We start from the raw sequence: 20586 nt of genomic DNA, 5'->3' as shown, positions 1-20586 counted from the left end.
TCTCTTGCCTATTGCCTTTATTGTGATCCTGTAAAATGGACGCCTGCTCTCAGGAGTGTTATTAAAAGTCTCGTTTTAGCCATGTTTTTGTTTCCTAGTCTATCATTTGAAATTTGTACAGGTGAGCCATTTCTCACAATTTGGGGATGCGTCCGTAACTTCTATACCCATGAAGAGAGAAAGGCTAGTTTAAGGGGAGGCGCGCCCCACCTGATTTTGGGTGGCCTCTTGGCCTAAGCCCCATCTCTTCACAGATGATATAGAATAGGCCCAAGACTATTTTGGAAGATGGTGAAAATGACACAAGGAAAATATACAGGCTGGGTTTGGGCAACAAGGTTAATATTTCCATGATAATGGGCAGTTCTTGAATAATAATGGACCAGATTCCAAGGTTGACTCCCAGGTCCCAGGGGCACTCCTGTTTTTTAATAAAGAAAAATAAAATAAAATAGTACTTTAACATTAAAGCCACTGAAAGCCAGTGAGTTATCTCTGTTACAGAACTTGCCAAGGAAAATGCCTTGGATAATAATAATTGGCTTTAAAATCTCAAAGTTGTTAAGGCAAAATATATATAACTAAAATGAAGGGTATATGGTAAATCTTTTTCAGTGGTAATTATATATGCCTAAACATAGTTTTCCAAAGTCTTTGGTAACTTAAAAGTTTGGAGTTTGCTGAATTAAATAGTAAAGATTATTAAACATCTAAATATTTTGAAATAACAGGATACTGAAATATTAATCTGAGTTTGCCTCATATGAAGAATTTAGGGAATAAATTTAATTCTATTAATTTAATGTTTTGTATTTTATTTGAAATATATCCTTAAAAATGTGAATATATTACTAATCTGAAAATGCTAAGTATTTAACTTGCCACTAAAAATTTGAGGCTTCTAAAAGTTCAAAGTTCAAACTAAGTTGGGACAAATTATATGGTTGTGATAACAGAATGCATGAAGTATGGAAATTTATTTTTGAGGAAAATAATTCTTGTGTTTTCTCTGGAAAAATTGGTAGTTCAAAATATGTTATAGTCTTTATGTGTATGTGTGTCTGTGTACTATGTGTGGTAAAATTTCAACCTAGGATATAGTATTTTATTGGCCTGATTGAAAAAGAGAATTAATTCTATGGTCTGAACCAAATTTTTAATATTAAAACTGGTTTAAATTTAATTGATGTCTTTTAGAATAATTACAAAAAGTGCGTAATACAATATTTGGGTTATGTATATTTGATAGTCTTTCCAAGTTAAATTTCAAGACTTTAACCAAGAGATAGCTTTGGAACATTTCAAGGGCCCTGGAATGACTTAAGAATTTATTCTCTCTTCTTAAAAGAAATTAGTTCTAAGACTAACTATTTACAAAAGTTGTAAAAGAGTCATAAAAGTCCCACGGAAATTTAAACAAAGGCATGACCACTAGCTAATTTATAGCCTACCTGTAACTAAAAATCCCTTATCTCCCCCCTCCTCACCCCTCGCCAAGGACAGAGCAAATGGTTAATACAGAAAGGGAGGGGGAGAGGGGGAAAGAAAAGAGAGAGAGAGAAAGGAGGGCCGTTTTACTCTGAGCAAGAAAGCCTGAGGTTTCAGCCTCTAAGCTTGGCAGGCAGCAGCCGAATTTTAAGACAGGAGCATACATAATGCCTCAGACCCCCACCAAGCCTGCTCTTCAGATTGGCTGGGGGGGAGGAGGGAATGCGGCGGGGAGGGGAGCATCTGTACTTCAATGGATCAAATGTATAAATTTGCTTACTTTGCTTTTTCAATAAAGGTGCATACTTTAATTACTTAATAAGCTAGTTTTTCACAATATAATCAAGGTCTCATGTAAACTCATTTATATGAGAAGCCAATATGTTATGAGCGACTAGTTCTAATAAAGTCCAAAGTAAAATTTGCTTATATATGCAAATAAGCACTAGCCAAAAGGAATGCTGTTTAGAAGTAAATTTAAGCTTAAAAAGGAGAAATTTAAAAATCTCTTCCACTACTATTTACAAAGTAAACTAAAAGTTATTATTCAAGCATTAAATCTCACCATTAATGAGACACCATAACTAAAAGAAAGTTATTTTTACTTGAGATATACTCATTGCAGTATTGGCCAGCAGCAATGGTCAATAGTGGTCAGATTCTGGATATAGCTTACAATAGAACTGTCAGGATTTCCCAACAGATTAGACGTGAGTGAGAGAAAAAGGAGTTAAGAATTACTCCAAGGTTTTTAAAGGCCTGAAAAATTAGAAAAAATAGAGTTACTATCAACTGAGGGTGGGAAAGCCATAGGTAGTTTAGTATGGGGGAAGATTAGGAATTTAGTCTAAACACATTGAGTTTGAAGGCCTATTAGACCCCCATGTGGAGAGTCAAGTAGATAGTTGAATATTAGTCTGGAGCTCAGGAGAGATGTAAATTTGGCAGAACTGATCAGTGTTTCATATTACCAAGACAAGCCAAATAAATGTAAGATGGGATGCAAATGCCTCTATGCCTAGTCAACACTGTAAATGTGGGTAGGAAATGCATCACTACTGTTACAAGAGTCATCATAACACTGGTTTGCATTAACAGTTACACAACATGTGGTCGTCAGCCCAATACACTCTGTCTTCATCAGTTATTTGCTAGAATTCTTTGCCAGACCTGTGGCTTAAAAGGAATGTGAAGAATTTGGAGAACGCCTGGAAAAGAGCCAGCCACCTAGTTGAATAAAGAGAAGGAAAATGATATCCAGTAAAAGTAAAAAGAAATGAGACCATTTAGTAAAAAATTATTAATAGCAAAGAAGTCCGGATGCTTCATTGAAAGCAACTTGCCACCTTTAAATAAAATAAAAGGAAATGAGCTTTTCTTTTGGCATAAAAGACTCAGATTGGAAATAAAAAGGGAAACTAAGACCTATTTAACACCTACTATATGAGGTGCTGGCCCTGGCACTATTGCACTTTAATCAACATGAAGACCCTTGAGGTAGAAATCCCCACTTACTTACAGATCAGAAAAGAGGGGACCCCAAGTGGTTAGGTAAGTTCCCAGTAGAAGAGCTGCAGTTTCAGTCTGGGTCTAATAAATCCAAAGTCCAAGCTCTTTAAAATACATCAAACTTCCAAATAGGAAAACTGATAAAAGTAGAAGCTGATTACTGAGAGAATAAAATAGTTTTTCCTAGATCTTTTTAAATTAGAAGAGAATCTTATTTGTCTAGAATAAATCAGTTTTCAAATTCTCTCCTAGTCCTAAACAATTATTAGAATCTAGAATCTGAAGAAATCACACCACCAGCACCAAGCAGCACATATTTTTCAGGGAACTAGTCGTATTCCTATTTTTCTCTTCTACAGTAAAATACATATTCATCTTCCTAAAACATACACCAAATTCTATAACAAATTTCAAATTAAGTTAATTCCATACACAATTAAGGGGTCAAACATCCTGGGCTTGATAGACCTTGTTTTGTTTGACTGTGATAATAAATAACTCTAAAGATATCAAGTAAGATATATTGAAAAAGATTTATGAGGGTTTGAGCTGTGCCCATTATGTAAAACACACACACACACACACACACACACACACACACACACACACACACTAACTGTCTTCATGGACAAGAAAGCCTGATGCCCCAGTTGCAATAGCAGTGCCACCCCCTACTGCACATGACCAAGGTTTAAGCAGAAACAATCCAGCTGGTCAAAGAGCACCAGATTCCGTGTGAGCAACACTCTTGTGAGCTTGCTCCTTAGGAAGCTGCACATATTACACGGAAACGCCTAAGAATTTTCACTTAGCCCAGGAAAATTTCTAGAGTACAAGAACTAGAAGGAGCCCTAGAGAACATTTAGCCTAAAGCTTTGTTTTTTATTTTATTTTTTTTACTTTATTTTTTATTGTTGACACTATTACATGTTTCTATTTCCCTCAGTTTGCCCACCTCCACCCAGCCTCAGTCCCAGTCCCAGTCCCAGTCCCAGCCCCAGCCCCAGCCCCAGCTCCAGCCCCAGCCCCAGCCCCAGCCCCCACTTCCCTCTAGCCATTACCGCACTGTTGTCTGTGTCTATGGGTTATGAATATATGTTTTTTGGCTAAGGTCCTCCTTTTATGAGAAAGTAAACAATGTGCAAAAGGTGCTGAGGATTACTGGCTGCAAGCTAGCTGAAACAGAGTGGGGGATATGTGTGTGTGTGTATACACACATATATATATATTTTTAAATACGTTTTTATTGATTTCAGAGAGAAAGGGAGAGGGAGAGAGAGGTAGAAACATCAATGATGAGACAGAATCATTGATCGGCTATGTCCTGCACATCCCACACTGGGGATCAAGCCCGCAACCCAGACATATGCCCTGACTGGGAATCAAACCATTACCTCCTGGTTCATATGTCGATGCTCAACTACTGAGCCACATTGGCCAGGCTAAAATTATTTTTTTTTAAAAAGAGAATAAATCTCATTTTAAAAAATTTTATCTAATTAGAAAAAAAACGAGCCAATTAATTTGCACACTTGAGTGAAATATGTACCTACTAAATACATAGTGCTAAAAATTATGATGAACAGATTGGTACAAAAAATTAGGTTAATTAGTGGTAAAGGAGAAGAGGAATAGAGAGGCAGCAGGAATAGCTTTTATTTTAAAGAAAACAAAAAGAACACATATACATTATATATAATTATATATATTATTAGAGGCCCGATGCACGAAATTCGTGCAACGGGGCTCGGCCCTCGCAGCCCCAACTTTGTCCAGAAGGTCGTCCAGAAGGTCGTTTGGCTATCCAGTCTAATTAGCATATTATGCTTTTATTATTATAGATAGTATATACACTGAGTGGCCAGATTATTATGACCACCTGACACTTGTAGGCAAATTAGCTATAATTTCGTGCTGAAGTTGCTAGAGGGCCAGACCATTATAAATAGGGAAGCGGGTTGTTTACCATGACAATAGAAGTGATTTTTTTCTGAAGATATGGTAAACAACGTGATTTAACAGCCTTTGAACGTCGGATATATTTGAACATGAGTGGCCAGATTATTATGACCACCTGATGTTTGTAGGCAAATTAGCCGTACACTGCAATCGTATGGGATATGAAAGCCGAAGGCCTGTTCAAACACCTTTTCTGTCTGCAATTACAAAGATAAAACATCTCCAATTCGCGCAGGAACACAAGGATTGGACAGTCGAGCACTGGAAAAAAGTCATGCGGTCCGATGAATCACGTTTCCAGTTGCACCATGCAGATGGCAGAGTGAGAATTTGGCAGAAACAGCATGAAAGCATGCACCCCACATGCATGAGTACAACCCTTCAAGCTGGTGGGGGCAGTGTTATGGTTTGGGGCATTTTTCCTGGCATGATTTGGGCCCTTTAATTTGTGTGGAACAACGTCTGAATAGCACAACATATCTAAGTATCTTTGCTGATCAAGTTCATCCTATCATGTTGATTGTGTATCCCAATGGAGATGGCTTCTTCCAACAAGACAATGCGCCATGCCACGGTGCTAGTATTGTGCAGGAGTGGTTTCAAGAACATGAGAGAGACTTTACCTTGCTTAGGTGGCCCCCACAATCACCAGATCTCAATCCAATTGAGCATTTGTGGGACGAAGTTAAAAGAGCCATCAGGCAGCTGGTTCCACAACCATCAAATCTCACAGAACTGGACAGTGCTATTCATCAGGCATGGTGTCAATTCCTCACATCACCTTTCAACATCTCGTGGAGTCAATGCCAAGAATCGCCACAGTATTGAAGGCAAAAGGTGGCCCAACGAAGTATTGATGGGGTGGTCATAATAATCTGGCCACTCAGTGTGTGTGTGTGTGTATCCCACGTTCAAAGGCTGTTAAATCACATTGTTTACCCATATCTTCAGAAAAAAAATCACTTCTATTGTCATGGTAAACAACCTGATTCCTTATTTATAATGGTCTGGCCCTCTAGCAACTTCAGCAAGAAATTATAGCTAATTTGCCTACAAACTTCAGGTGGTCATAATAATCTGGCCACTCAGTGTGTGTGTGTGTGTGTGTGTGTGTGTGTGTATAACACCTTCAGAGTTGTAGTATCTCTCAGATTTCCTCTTCCCCACATTCCTTTAACACTAGGACTTCTCCTTTACTTCATATTCAGAGCCACAGACACCTACAGTGCTGGACTGTTCTCAGAGGAAGGAACAGGTCAATGACATCTACCAACTGCTTCATAATTTTTCTTTGTGTCACAGAATCATAACTAAATTGAAAGCAATACTTCAGAAACAGAACTAAAAATAGCCTGGCACACCACTGAGTTTTCCATCATTTGAAATCTTCTTTTCAAGAAATGATAACACCTTGGGACAGTCGATCCTAATTTCTAATATGTGACAACCTCTCTCAGCTACAGAGGAAAAGTATGTAAGCTGTATGGGAAGACATCCAGGTCACCCCCTCCTTACCACTCAGAAGCCACCACAGCAAAGGAATGAACCCTGGGCTCTCACTGATGTACTTCAAGCCTTTCAAATTGATGCTCACGTTGTACAGGGACATCAGCATTAGCCTGAAATGCAAACAGAAGGTGGTGAAGTACTGGCCCCTCCACACTGCACTTCACCATAAATTCAGCTGCTGGTTAAGAGGACCTGAGCATACTTACACATCAGATGTCCAATTCTAAAATCTGGGTGATAGCAAGAGTAAGGAGAAGGTATGTGAGATAGTATTTGTCTCTATGAGGCTACAGGAAAATGGGAAATTTTAGCAATAGCACCATAACATCAGCTCTTACAGGCTCACAGAATCAAGAGACACAAATGCAGAGAGGATCTCGTTACCAATACTGCATTTACATACAGGTAACCTTCAGATTAACCAAAGATCTTACCTGTGGACACAGACAGTAGGGTGGCGAGGCCTGGGGAGGGGCGGGAACCGGGTGGAAGGAGGTAATGGGGGGCCGAGGGGGAGCACATCTGTAATACTCTCAACAATAAATATTTTTAAAATATATATATAATATATAATATCTGTTACATATATAATATATATAATAAATATCCCTCAATTCATAAATACACTGTACTCTGAAAGTTCAATTTAACTGTTTAAAATTTAGTCCTATCTTTCCATTCAGTAAACGCTATCCATGACGTCTGGGCAGCTAGGTCAGGCCATACACACCTGTTTAATCCACAGCCTGAGGGATGAAAAACACCATAACCCCAACCATTCCAAACAACCAACCAAGCAGTATGCGGAGTTAAATAGGATTTTATAAGCGGTCTTGGGAACTGACCTCAACTGGTAATATAGAGTCTAATGCAAATTGGAAAACTACAGGACTGGTTTCTGACACTACTGCAAAATACAGACAGCCCCAAAACTTCACACTGCAAATCCATAAAAAAGGCTACACAAATGTTTCACAAACCCTTAAAAGAATGGATGAGATTTCAAGAAATGAAGAGGGAAAACCTCTCTGATCAGGAACTACGTAAGTGAAAACACAAATTCAGGGAGGTAAGTGCTAAAGATGATAGATTTCAGAATTGCAGGGCTTAAGTATTAGTGGCTTCATGCAGACAGGCAGCTTCAGACCAACACAAGACAGATTCAGATCACAGGCCCCTGCAGAAAGCCAGGAGAAAGTTAACTTTCAAGCGTGACCTATGGCCATACTTTTGTACGGTCTGAAAATCCACAGCCAATAACTTTAACACAAAGAGACCAGGGATAGGAGCTCCTCTACTGCCTGGCCAAAGTAAACAAGCATTCTCTTAAAGGGCCCTCAACCTGGTCTTCAAATAATTCCCAAAAAAACAATACTAACAAATGTGAGTTCGGAATAAAAATAAAAACATCCCCTGGCCAGTTTGGCTCAGTTGGTTGAGCATCATCCCATGCAACAACAACAAAAGGGTGCTGGTTAGATTCCGGGTCAGGACATGTGCCCGTTTTGAGGCCTCCATCCCCAGTAGGGAACATGCAGGAGGCAGCTGATGGATGTTTCTCTCTCACATCAATGTTTCTCTCTCTCCTCTCCCTTCCTCTTTCTCTAAAAATCAATAAAAACATTTTTAAAAAATAAAAATAAAATAATGAAAAATGATATTATAAGTAACAGCACAAAGAACCAATGAGAGCCAGAATTTTATTTTTAATTCTAGTAAAAGGTCATATATACTAGAGGTATCAATTGCAGTATAGGAAAAACGATTATGTTTAATAGGTATAAATAATTTTTTAAAAAAATTAAAGCCCTAACCGGTTTGGCTCAGTGGATAGAGCATCGGCCTGCGGACTGAAGGGTCCGAGGTTCGATTCCGGTCAAGGGCATGTATCTTGGCTGCGGGCACATCCCCAGTGGTGGGTGTGCAGGAGGTGGCTGATCGATGTTTCTCGCTCATCGATGTTTCTAACTATTGCTCTCCCTTCCTCTCTGTAAAAAAAAAAAATCAATAAAATATATTTTTTTAAAAAATTAAAAACATGATCAAAGATCTACTGAGTATTAGAAATGACCAGTTGTAAATAAAGTCAGAATTGGGTGAGAAAAAAAAAAAAAAAGAAATGACCAGGCACTTCAAAAAAGAATCCAGTAGAACTTACAAAAATGCAAACTATAATAATCAAACTGTAAAACTCAAGAGCAACTGACACATGGGAAAAGAGAAATACTACACAGAAAATAGAGCTAAAGAAATGGCAGCAAATAGCGAAGCTAGGAAGGAGGAAGCCCCGCAAGGCCAACCCCCAACAAGGGAAGCACAAAACACAAAATCGGCCCAGGTCATGGCCAACTTCGAACTGCACCAGTAGGAGACTAACACCAGGCGCCAGGGGAGAGGACAGCTGGCACCCCACAACGAGGTGTGGGGTTTGGTTGGTGACCACCTCAGGAGAGCCAGAGTTGAGGAGTCAGGTAAAGCTAACTACCTGCAAGGACAAACATCAATTCTTTTCAGGAAAAGACACCAGAGTCCAGAGTCCACAATGTATCTTCTGCAATGTCCAATGTACAATCGAATATTTAACTAGCAAGGCCACATGAGGTGAGCAGAGTAAGGCACTTGTTTGGGGCGCAAATTTAAGGAGCGCCAAAATGCTCAGTAATCAAGATTTGCAAATAATACTGCAATGCAAAAAAAAATTCTTTTAACCCTCATTCGAGGATATTTTTCCACTGATATTTACAGAGAGAAAAAGGAGGGGGAGAACACAGAAAGAGAAACATCAATTTGAGAGAGACACATTGATTGGCTGTCTCCTGCATGCAACCGAGGTAAATGCCCTTGACCGGGAATCGAACCTGGGATCCTTCAGTCCGTAGGCCAACACTCTATCCACTGAGCCAAACCGCTAGTGCTACAATGCAAAATTTTAAAAAATCAAATCTACTGCAACGAACTCCACAATTAGCAATATATCAACATTTTAGATAAAGATAGGACAGTCACAGTGCCATGCCATGACATAATGCTGCCCTCAGCAAAAGGAAAATCAGTAATTGTGACTGAATCCATTAAAATGGGATGGACAATAAACGTCAGGGCATGCATATACACGTGCCAGGAAACATGCTTTCCAGTTTTCTGTTGAAACAACTGTTTCCCCTAAACTTTGTTTATCAAAAGCCAGCCCCATGGCTTGTTCGTCTTTACAGCCATATGGGCTGGCACCAACTGGGGACACAGTGAGTGCTCAGTGTAAACGTGGAAAGTGAGTGATTCCCAAAGGCCTGGAGCTGCAGCAGGCAAACACACAGCAATCGCTCCCCTTGTGCTCCCATGGCATTTTCAAAGTGCAGGCAGGGCTGGCATCCAGGCAGACACCACCGCCAGCACCTCGAGGGAATAGCGCCCAGTTCTCATTATGATCCTCACTCTCCTCATAGGCCACAACATGAGCCAAAATGGCAATCCTTTCAAGTTTTCCTGACAATTTTTACACATAAGCAAAATCTATTCACTACTAATCTATTTAATGAGTTATTAAGGGCTATTCAAATGTCATATTCATGAGGAAAATTCAGCACCTCCACTACAATTTTCTGAGGTCTCTAATCCAATATCCCAAGAGAAAAGTTCCTACTTTAGATCACCAACACATGGCTGGAATTCTTTAAAATTAAGTGTATTGTCTATGCTGCTTTCACACCACAAGAGCAGGAATGAGTCATCACAACAGAGATCCTTTGGCCCACAGAGCCTAAAATATTCTCTATCTGGCTCTCTACCGAAAAAGTTTGCGAACCCCTGCTTTAGAACATGAAAATACCACAAGACAGTCTTCTCTAGATCTTAACTGGCAAAGCTAACATCTGAGTGATAACTGCAACATGGAGCAAACTCCAGAAAATGTGTCCACTTGAAAGTCTCCAATGACTCCATTTAATTTTAAGATGTTAAAAATGACTCACACCCTAGCCGGCTGGCTCAGTGGATAGAGGGTCGGCCGAAGGGTCCCAGATTCGATTCCGGTCAAGGGCATGTACTTTGGTTGCAGTCTTCTCCCCAGCCCGGGCCCTGGTTGGGGCACATGCAGGAGGCAACCAATCAATGTGCTTCTCTCACATCAGTATTTCTCTCCATCTTTCCCTCTTTCTTCCACTCTCTCTAAAAATCAGTGGGAAAATACCCTCAGGTGAGGATTTAAAATAATAATCCTATACAATAAAAGGCAAATAGACCAAATGGCGGAACCGAACAATGGCCGCTATGACATGCGCTGACCACCAGGGAGAGCACGCGGAACATGGCAGGCATTGGCCACGGCAGGATGGTGGAGCAGGTGAGCAGGGGCGCCAGGCCAAGGCAGAGTGCCAGATGCTGTCATAAGGGCGAGTCTCTGGTGCTTACTGAAAATTCTTTGCTCCCGCGTGCCATGGTCCCACCCAGCATGTGCACCTGCTGCTGGCGCAGGAGCTGCCGCTTGCACCCGCTGCTAGCGCCTGGCGCTGGCCACAATTGCCCCTGAAGGCTCCTCCACCTCCCAATGCTCCTGAGGGGCGATCAGGGCAGCAGCCACCCTCGCACCCGCTGAGGCACTGGCCCCACTCACACCAGCTGCTGGTGCTGGCCCCAATGGCTCCATGCCATCAGTGAGTGGGAGCAGTGGCAGCGGGAGCAGGGCTGCTGGCTTACAGAGAACCAGAGGGGCTGCGGCGGGAGGGGCTGGGCGGGGGTGTGGAGGATGGGCCAAGACCCATCCCTGTGCCCACTGCAGCCTCGCAGCCCACAGTTCCTTTCAAGGTGCACGAATTTGTGCACTGGGCCCCTAGTAATAAAATAAAAATTACTCACAAATTGAATATCTTTAAAATTTCGCATTTGGTCAAAGTCAGCCCTCCCTAAGGAGTCAAGATGGAGCAAATGTAATTGTGATGACCATGGTGCCATGTGAGACCCCACGTCACTGCGAGGCTGTATCTCACAGAAGACCAGAGACTTCTCCAAGGTCACACAAGACTTAGTAAACAACAAATCCAGAATGAGTTTTCCTTGCATGTGCTTCTCTTCCAACATTTCTATTCCAACCAAAAGTATTTTATAAATATCAAGTGTCCAATTGTCAAGTCAAAAGAGACTGGCCACTCAATTCCCTCTTCTAGTACTGAGACACTAAAGGCAAATGTCATTTCCAAAGTACTAGGAGTCAGATTTCCCCTTTCAGTGACAGAAAAGACAGGCAAACCCTGCTTCCTTCCTACCAGAAGCCTATACACAGATCAACGGGTTCCAAATGAACAACTTCCCAGGCTCTGCAGTCTTGAGAATTTTAGAGACACCTGACACTGATTATAAAATAACTGAAAACAAGGCTAAAATAAAGCCGGGAACTGCAGCAGGGCAAACACCCGGAGACAGACTCCCATCGTGTGCCCGAGGCATTTTCAAAGTGCAGGAAGGGCTAGAGCCCAAAATCAAAATAAAGAAATTGGCAAACCTAAAATGCTACAGAAGCATCACAAGTAACTCTCCTTCAGTAAAAAGACACTCCCTTCCCCTGGATACACCAGGCCTGGGACAGAACAGGTTCTCCCAGCAAGAAACCAGAAAGCCCTGCTGACAGTCTGACTACAAGGCTGAGTCACTAAAAGTAAAAGTGACTCAACTGAACTGCCCAATTCTTCTTAAAAGAAATTAAAACAAAGAATAAACACATCCAGTACTTCAAAACACACCAGCAATAAACAAAAGGGCACGATTGTGCTGCCCCCTCCACCAGAAACAAAAACTACACATCAGTAGCCAAATTAGCACCATCAAGTAATTCTAAGGAACAACAAGCAATAAAATCCTTACAGAAAACTGCAGATGTTATGAGATAGAGAAGCAACTGGCAGAGCAATCAGACACTTCAGACCACATGACAGACAGAAATCTGCAGCTGGAGGCCTACCAATTTTGAAAGAACAGCACAGTTATTAACTATTTACCATGTTGTTTTAGATTCTGTGCCCCTGCCCCAACCAAATTAGAACCTAAAAATCTATGATGTCAATGCCATATGTAATTCTAAACAAATACCCATAGATTTTTTTCTACTATGTAACACTGAAGGCACACGGGTATAAAGAACAATACATACTTACCTCCCTGGTTAAGAAAAAAATATCTTATCACCATAGTCAAATCCTCTTTGTGAACTCTGAACACCTACTTCAGGGATGTGGGTACCACTATCACCATTTGATATGGAAAACAGTCATGCATTTCCATGAACTTTTACAAAACATGTACAGAACCTGACATGTATCAGCAGCAGCATACTGAATATAATTTCCCATACCACAGTGAGCTGTTTTCCACGTTGATTTGTACAGTTCTAACGTATTTTCACTGATGTGTCCTAACATATTAACTGTTCACAATCTATCTATTCTCCAGCTGGTAGAGGTATAGATAAGTTCCCGGTGAGAACTATCACCAGCACGGCTGCTGCCATGGTCCTGCACAAGCATCCTGGTGTTTGTGGGTAAAACCGGTTTGGCTCAGTGGATAGAGCATCAGCCTGCGGACTCAAGGGTCTTGGGTTCGATTCCGGTCAAGGGCATGTACCTTGGTTGCGGGCACATCCCCAGTGGGGAGTGTGCAGGAGGCAGCTGATCGATGTTTCTCTCTCATTGATGTTTCTGGCTCTCTATCTCTCTCCCTTCCTCTCTGTAAAAAATCAATAAAATATATTAAAAAAACAAACTTCCCCTAGAATGCACACACGGATGTGGATCACCTGTCCCAAACATGGGTGTGTTCAACTGCAACAGATGCTGCTCACCTGCCTCCATCTCCCTCCCACCAGCAAGCGGACAGGATAAGCTCTACCTAGCCTCACACCCTCTCCAAAGCTCAAAACTGTCACATCTGATTTTTTGTCAGTGAGATGGAATAAAAAGGTATCTGATTATGGTTAAAATCTGCATTACAACTGAGGTTGAGATTCTTTTCTGTATTTATGAAGTTCCAGTGTTTCTTTTGTGAATTGCCTGATTAACTCTTCTGCCCATACTTATATTAGGTTATTTGCCATTTTCTTGTTGAAAAAGTTAAATATAGACTTTTGTGGGTTTTTTAAAAATGAACATAGAATGATCAAACTAGTTAGGTTGAAACCCTAAAAATGCCTTTCAGAAGAATTGAGGTTACATTCACAGCACCAATTACCAATTTATAACTCAGTACCAGACCAATTCAGTGGATGTTAAACATTTTGTGGATAAAAGCTCTACTGCCTGGAAAGTAATATGTATTACTTCCCAGATGCCAAGTGTTACAAACGTTTTAGAAGGTTGGTTGACCATTTTAATATCTGGAAATGCTGACAACTCTAAATTAAGGAATTTCAACATTATCTAAGATTTGTCTTTAAAATGTACTTCCCTCACCTGGCTGGTGCAGCTCAGTGGTTGAGTATCAGCCTACAAACCAGGAGGTCACGAATCGATTCCCAGTCTGGGCATGCACCCGGTTGTGTGTTCAGTACCTGGTCAGGGTGCCTATGGGAGGCAAACAATCAATGTTTCTCTCTAACATAGATGTTTCTCTCTCTCTCTCAAAAAAAAATCAATAAAAATATATTTTTTTAAAAAACCATATCCTCCAGTGAGGATTTAAAAAAAAAAAAAAAGATACCACTACACACCTATTAGAATAGCCACAATCCAGAACACTGACACCACCAAATGCTGGTGGGGATGTGAAGCAACAGAAACGCCCATTCACTGCTGGTGGGAATGCAAAATAATACAGCCATTTGGAAGACAGTTTGACAGTTTCTTACAAAACCAAACATACTCTTGCCATACAATCAAGCAGTCATGCTTCTTGATATTTCCCCAAAGGAATTGAAATCTTATTTCCACATAAAAACCTATATACAATGTTATAGCAGCTTTATTCATAATTGCCCAATCTTGGAAGCAACCAAGATGTCCTTCAGTGGGTGAATGAGTTAACTATGGTGCTTCCAGACAATGGAATGTTATTCAGTGCTAAAAAGAAATGATCTATATCAAGCCATGAAAAAAATATGAAGGAACCTTAAATGCATATTACTAAGTGAAAGAAGCCAATCTAAGAAGACTACAGACTCTGTGATTCCAACTATATGATGTTCTGGAAAAGGCAAAATTGTGGCCTGTATGGGGTATGGGTACAGGGGAAATCTCTATCTTCCTCTCAATTTTGTTGTCAAACTAAAACTGCTCCAAAAAAAAAAAAAAATGAAACAGCTAAGTCTTTTTTTAATTTTAATTTTATTTTTTTAATATATTTTTATTGATTTCAGAGAAGAAAGGAAAAGGAGAGATAGAAACACCAATGATGAGAGAAAATCATTGACTGGCTGCCTCCTGCACACCCCACACTAGGGATCGAACCCACAACCCAGGCATGTGTCCTGACCTACTGGTTCATAGGTCGACCGACACTCAGGCACTGAGCCACACCAGCCAGGCTAAGTATTTTTTTTTTAAGTCCATCTCTGGGTCTGAGGCACGCAAGCTACTGAAATGAGTAGCCTTTGATTATGGAGGCGGCAAAAAAAGCAAAATCCCCAGGGAAGAGGCAAGTTACAGCCAAGGAATAAAGAGGCCAAAAAAAAAAAAGAGAACATTTTACTTATAGTACAAGAAAGGTCCTGGTTCCAGGGAACTTAAGGTTAGGAGTGAACAGTGAAGAAGAAAGCAAACAAATGGCATGCCTATTAGAAGGCAGCCAAAGATTGTAAAGTGAGTAGACCCGCTTCAGTCTGGTGCACACTGAGATCCCAAGTGGGTTTGAGGCCAACATCTGTGCATGGGCTCTGCTCAGTGGTCAGGTGGAAGACTGCCAAGAAGTAAGCAGATCTCTCTGAAGGCAATTCTCCTCATCTCCCAATGCAATGGACAAGAGCTCATTAGGACACAAAGACACAGAGCTCCATATAGTGGAACAGAGAGGCCAGAAGAAACCAGCCTTCACACAAAGCTTCGCTTGGAAGTTGGAGGAGGAGGTTAGCTGGACCCATAACACTAACCTTGTACAGACCACAGAAGCAAAAGAGACAATGGTTTAGTATCCAGAAGACATAAGGAACAACAGCATATCACAAAGAAAACTATAACCCATTAGCAAATGATCAACAGACATGAACAGATAAATCACAGAAAAAAACCCTCAAATGTTTGAACCTGAGAAAAGAGTCTCGACATCACTGGTAATCTAAAGACACACAGGCAGACAGATATCGATAGGAGGGTGTATGAAGTACAGAACACTAAACATGTACCATATGCTTCGGTGAGCAACTTGCCAGTATCTCATAAAACTGAAAATGTGCACGTCCCACTTCTCAAATACAGGCAGTCCACATCGTTTTGTGGTTACGTCACCATCTCCCATTTATTTATTAAAAAAAAAAAAAAAAAAAGTTCCATCATTTTGATGTATGCACATATGTGCTTTATGTTTTTTATTATTTATTTACCACAAGTAAAGGTCAGGAATTGTTATCTTTCTTTTAAATTTTTTTTACTGTTTCACTTCATTACTGCTGTGTATGTGCTCCATGTGAGTGATGTAGGTGCTTACGTAGGTGGGTTCCGACTTACAGAGAAAATCGCGTTACGTGGCGCCATAGGAACAAATCTCCAACGTAACCCGAGGACCTACTGTATTCCCCTTCTGGGAAAACTCCTAGGGGAAATCTTACCCAGGCTAGCAGGAGATGTTTGTCAAAGATGTTTACTGCAGCCTTATTTTCACAGACTCAAATCTGAAAACAACCTGAATGTCCACCAGTCAGGGGTAAAAGGTAACCCAGATCCCATCTTCTTTAGACCAAGATATTTAAAAATAATTAACTACATCCATAAACAACTTGTAAAGTCTATATAAAACTATATACTCATGTTACACTGTGTTATATGTATTGCTCGTGGACACGTATTTGTTAGTACAAACTCCAAAATAGACTAGAAAGTCTGGTTCCAGATAAGATGTAGTGAACACACCCACTCTCTGGCTTCCACCGAACATAGCTTGAAACACTGAAAAGAGTACATGGAGCTGCCATGAGAGGCCCCAGAAAGTAACAGCAGCAGGCAGACTGGGAAGAAGGCCAGAAGTGTGAGAACCACCGACCAGCAGTGAGTCTGCAACTCAGCACCCCCAAACCAGGAGTGGCACCGATCCGCACAGAGAAGAGTACCCAAAGACTGTAGTTCACACTCACAGAGTAGAAAAGGGGTCTCCTTGCAATGACCATGCTGGCAGTGGGGGCCCTCAGGCAACTCAAACTCCCTGGGAAGAAAATCATCCTCACCACTGGGAGGACTGTGATCCTCTGAACTCCTGCTACTTGGCCCTGGATGTGACACAGCAAGACATACAAAACCCCAGCATGCCAGCTGGATGAAAAGGTGAGCCCTGAGGAACCAACAAGTACCAGGGATATGTGAAGAGTTAAAGCTCAGGAAAGTGACCCCACAGGGTTGTTATTATTCCTGGCCTCACCCCAAGCTATGCATGCATTCATCTGATCATAAACAGTATATCCAACATTCTGAGAAGTAAAATATCAACTATTATCCAGGTCTCACACTGGCCACAGGTGGTACATAAGAAGGCCAGACCCAATAGCATTGTAAAAGCTTTTGAAAATGGAACTGACATTGAAAACACAACAGAGAGAAGGCTAGTCAGAACTTACAACCAGAACCCAACCAGGTTGACTGCCTGGTAAAACAAAACATCAACATTTCCCATAGGATTTATTTATTTTTAATATATTTTAATTAATTTCAGAGAGGAAGGAAGAGGAAGAGAGAGACGGAAACATCAATGATGAGAGAGAGTCACTGATTGGCTGCCTTCTGCACACCCCACACTGGGGATCGAGCTCACAACCCAGGCATATGCCCTGGCCGGGAATCAAACCATGACTTCCTGGTTCATAGATCAACGCTCAACCACTAAGCCATGCCGGCTGGGCAACATTTTCCATAGGATTTAAATTTTAAAACCCCAGTTCTTAAAACATAATATTCAAATATCCAGGAGGCAACCCAAAATTACTCAGCATATGAAGAAAAGGAAAAATACCAACTCATGCTGCAAAAAACAACCAAGAGACATCAAGGCCAAACAAATAGAATAATATACCATGCTCATGGATTGGTAGAATCAACATCATTAAAATGTCCATACTACCCAAAGCAATCTATAGATTCAATGCAATCCCCATTAAGATACCAACATCATATTTCCCAGACCTAGAACAAACTCACCAAAAATTCACATGGAATTAAAAAAAAGACCCCAAATAGCCGCAGCAATCCTGAGAAAGAAGAACAAAGTTGGAGGGATCACAATACCAGATATCAAGCTATATTACAAAAAAACTGTTCTCAAAACTGCCTGGTACTGGCACAAAAACAGACATATAGACCAATGGAACAGAACAGAGAACCCAAAAATCAACCCAAGCCATTATGCTCAAAGGAGGCAAGAGCATACAATGGAGTCAAGACAGTCTCTTCAGTAAATGGTGTTGGGAAAATTGTACAGATACATGCAAAAAAAATGAAACTAGACCACCAACTTACACCATACACAAAAATATACTCAAAATGGATAAAGGACTTAAACATAAGACAGGAAACCATAAAAGTCTTAGAAGAACCCACAGGCAGCAAAATATCAAACATTTGTCATAGCAATATCTTTACCGATGCAGCTCCTAAAACAATGGAAACTAAGGAGAAAATAAACAAATGGAACTACATCAAAATAAAAGGCTTCTGCACAGCAAAAGAAACCATCAACAAAACAACAAGAGAGCCCACTGCATGGGAGAACATATTTGCCAATGTTATATCCGATAAGGGTTTAATCTCCAAAATTTATAGGGAACTCATACAACTTAACAAAAGGAAGATAAACAATCCAATCATAAAAGGGCCTATATATACACTTTTCGAAAGAGGACATACAAAAGGCCAAGAGACATATGAAAACATGCTCAAAGTTACTAATCATCCGAGAGATGCAAATCAAAACGACAATGAGGTACCATCTCACACCTGTCATCAACAAATCAACAAACGAAAAGTGCTGGAGAGGATGCTGAGAAAAAGGAATCCTCCTGCACTGCTGGTAGGAATGCAGACTGGTGCAGCCACAGTGGAAAACAATATGGAGTTTCCTCCAAAAAGTAAAAATGGAACTCCCATTTGACCCAGTAATCCCACTTCTAGATATATCACAAGAAATCAGAAACACCAATCAGAAAGGATATATGCACCCCTATGTTCATAGCAGCACAATTTACAATAACTAAGATCTAGAAACAGCCTAAGTGCCCATCACCAGATGAGTGGATTAAAAAACAGTGGTACATCTACACAATGGAATACTACGCTGCTGTAAAAAAGAAGGAACTCTTACCATTTGCAACAGCATGGATGGACCTGAAGAGCATTACGCTAAGTGGAATAAGCCAGTTGGAGAAAGATAAATATCATATGATCTCACTCATTTGTGGAATATAATGAACAACATAAACTGATGAACAAAAATAGATCCAGAATTATTAAACAGACCGTCCAACCTCAGAGGGAAGGCAGGGGGTGAGAGATCAACCAAAAGACTTGTATACACGCATATAAGCATAACCCATGGACACAGACAGTAGGGGAGAGGGTGAGGGCATGTGCTGGGGGGTGGGAATGGCTGGGGAGAGGTCAATGGGGGAAAAAGGAAACATATGTAATACTTTAAACAATAACTTAAATTTTTAAAAAAAAGATAGAGACATCAAGGCTAAAATGACACAGATGTTGGAAATCACTGACAAAGACTTTAAAGAAGCTATTATAAAAAATGCTCCAAAAAGAAAAGCAACACTAGAAATGAAAGGTGTGAACAGCAGTCCACAATTTCCTGCCCTAATTGCAGGGACTATGCACAGAATATCACACCTTGGTAAGTTACAGGACAGAGAGACTCTGCAGATATAATTAAATTACTAACCAGCAGACTCTGAATTGATCAAAGGGAGTCTACCCAGTTATGCCTAATCTAAACCCATCAAAATCTAAGAGGGATTCAGTGAGCTACTGCAACTTGAAGGTAAGGTGGGGGTCATGTGATAAGGAAATCTTCCAGCCCTGGAAGCTGAAAGTGACCCCCAAGGACCTCAGTTCTACAAAGGCAAGGAACTGGATTCCGCCAGCAATCTGAATGCACCTGGAAGCATCTTGCCCTGAGTCTCTAGAAAAAAGCCCGGCCCAGACAATGCCTTTACTTTGGCCCTGTGAGGCCCTAGCTGGAGAACCAGTCAAGCCCACTCAGACTTCTGATTTACAGAACTGTGAGGAGATACTGTTTTAGCCCCTAAGTTGGTGGTATTTTGTTACACAACAGTAGTAAATAAAGACTGATTTTGGTAGTTGGAAGTGAGATGCTGCCATAACAAACACTTATTTAAGTTCATTTTGAGGTCATTAATATAACCCTCAAGTATCACATGATTGCATTTGGGACTCACTGATTGCTCTAAAGTGAGAACATTCCTTTTGTTTATATTATTTTTCTAAAATAGTATTGAATAGACTGCATCCCTGAATTCTGCAGGCATTTGTTCCTTCTATTTTTTCTAGAACCACTGTCAAATTAATTGTGTTTATATGAAAAGGAGGGCCAAACAGCAAATTCTGACTAATTTGTAAACAAACATTAACTCTTTAATACTGTCCACCGTACACTTTGAGTTTGGTGCACTGTCCTGGCTTCAAGTCTCCCAGAAGTTGCAGTATGGTGTCCAAGAGCACCCGGCTGGAGTTAACCAGGAATTCACGACCACAGGCTATGGCAGCAACATCTGCAACAGAAAGACAAAACCAAGTAACTTCAGTCTGTAACTTCAGACTCTAGAAAAGTTTCTCAATGACAGAGTATTCCTTGCTGTCTTTCTCCTAACAAAATAGCCAGTGAGGCATTAAAAAATGGTGTTGTCCACAGAGTGACAACCCAGAAAGAACTGACAACCACAACAGTTACTCAGTGAGTAATGCGCTTTGTGAATAGCAAACA

General features: G+C 40.7%; 1 protein-coding gene across 1 annotated transcript in view; it reads right to left on the bottom strand.

Annotated features, from left to right (window-relative positions):
* The window catches only part of LOC118675808 (heat shock transcription factor 2 binding protein), a 73825-nt gene that overhangs the window by 27054 nt on the left and 26185 nt on the right, over window positions 1–20586 (bottom strand). The window contains exons 6-7 of the mRNA XM_036348588.1: window positions 20257–20374; window positions 6472–6575 (exon numbers count right to left, since the gene is read on the bottom strand). Coding sequence (XP_036204481.1) covers window positions 6472–6575; window positions 20257–20374 — 222 coding nt within the window. The remainder of the gene's footprint in view (window positions 1–6471; window positions 6576–20256; window positions 20375–20586) is intronic.

This window comes from Myotis myotis, unplaced genomic scaffold (genome assembly GCF_014108235.1).
Source record: "Myotis myotis isolate mMyoMyo1 unplaced genomic scaffold, mMyoMyo1.p scaffold_m19_p_2, whole genome shotgun sequence".
In the NCBI taxonomy this organism is placed as follows: domain Eukaryota; kingdom Metazoa; phylum Chordata; class Mammalia; order Chiroptera; family Vespertilionidae; genus Myotis; species Myotis myotis.
Note: the sequence above shows the minus strand (reverse complement) of the source record. Positions and strands in the feature narration are given on the sequence as shown.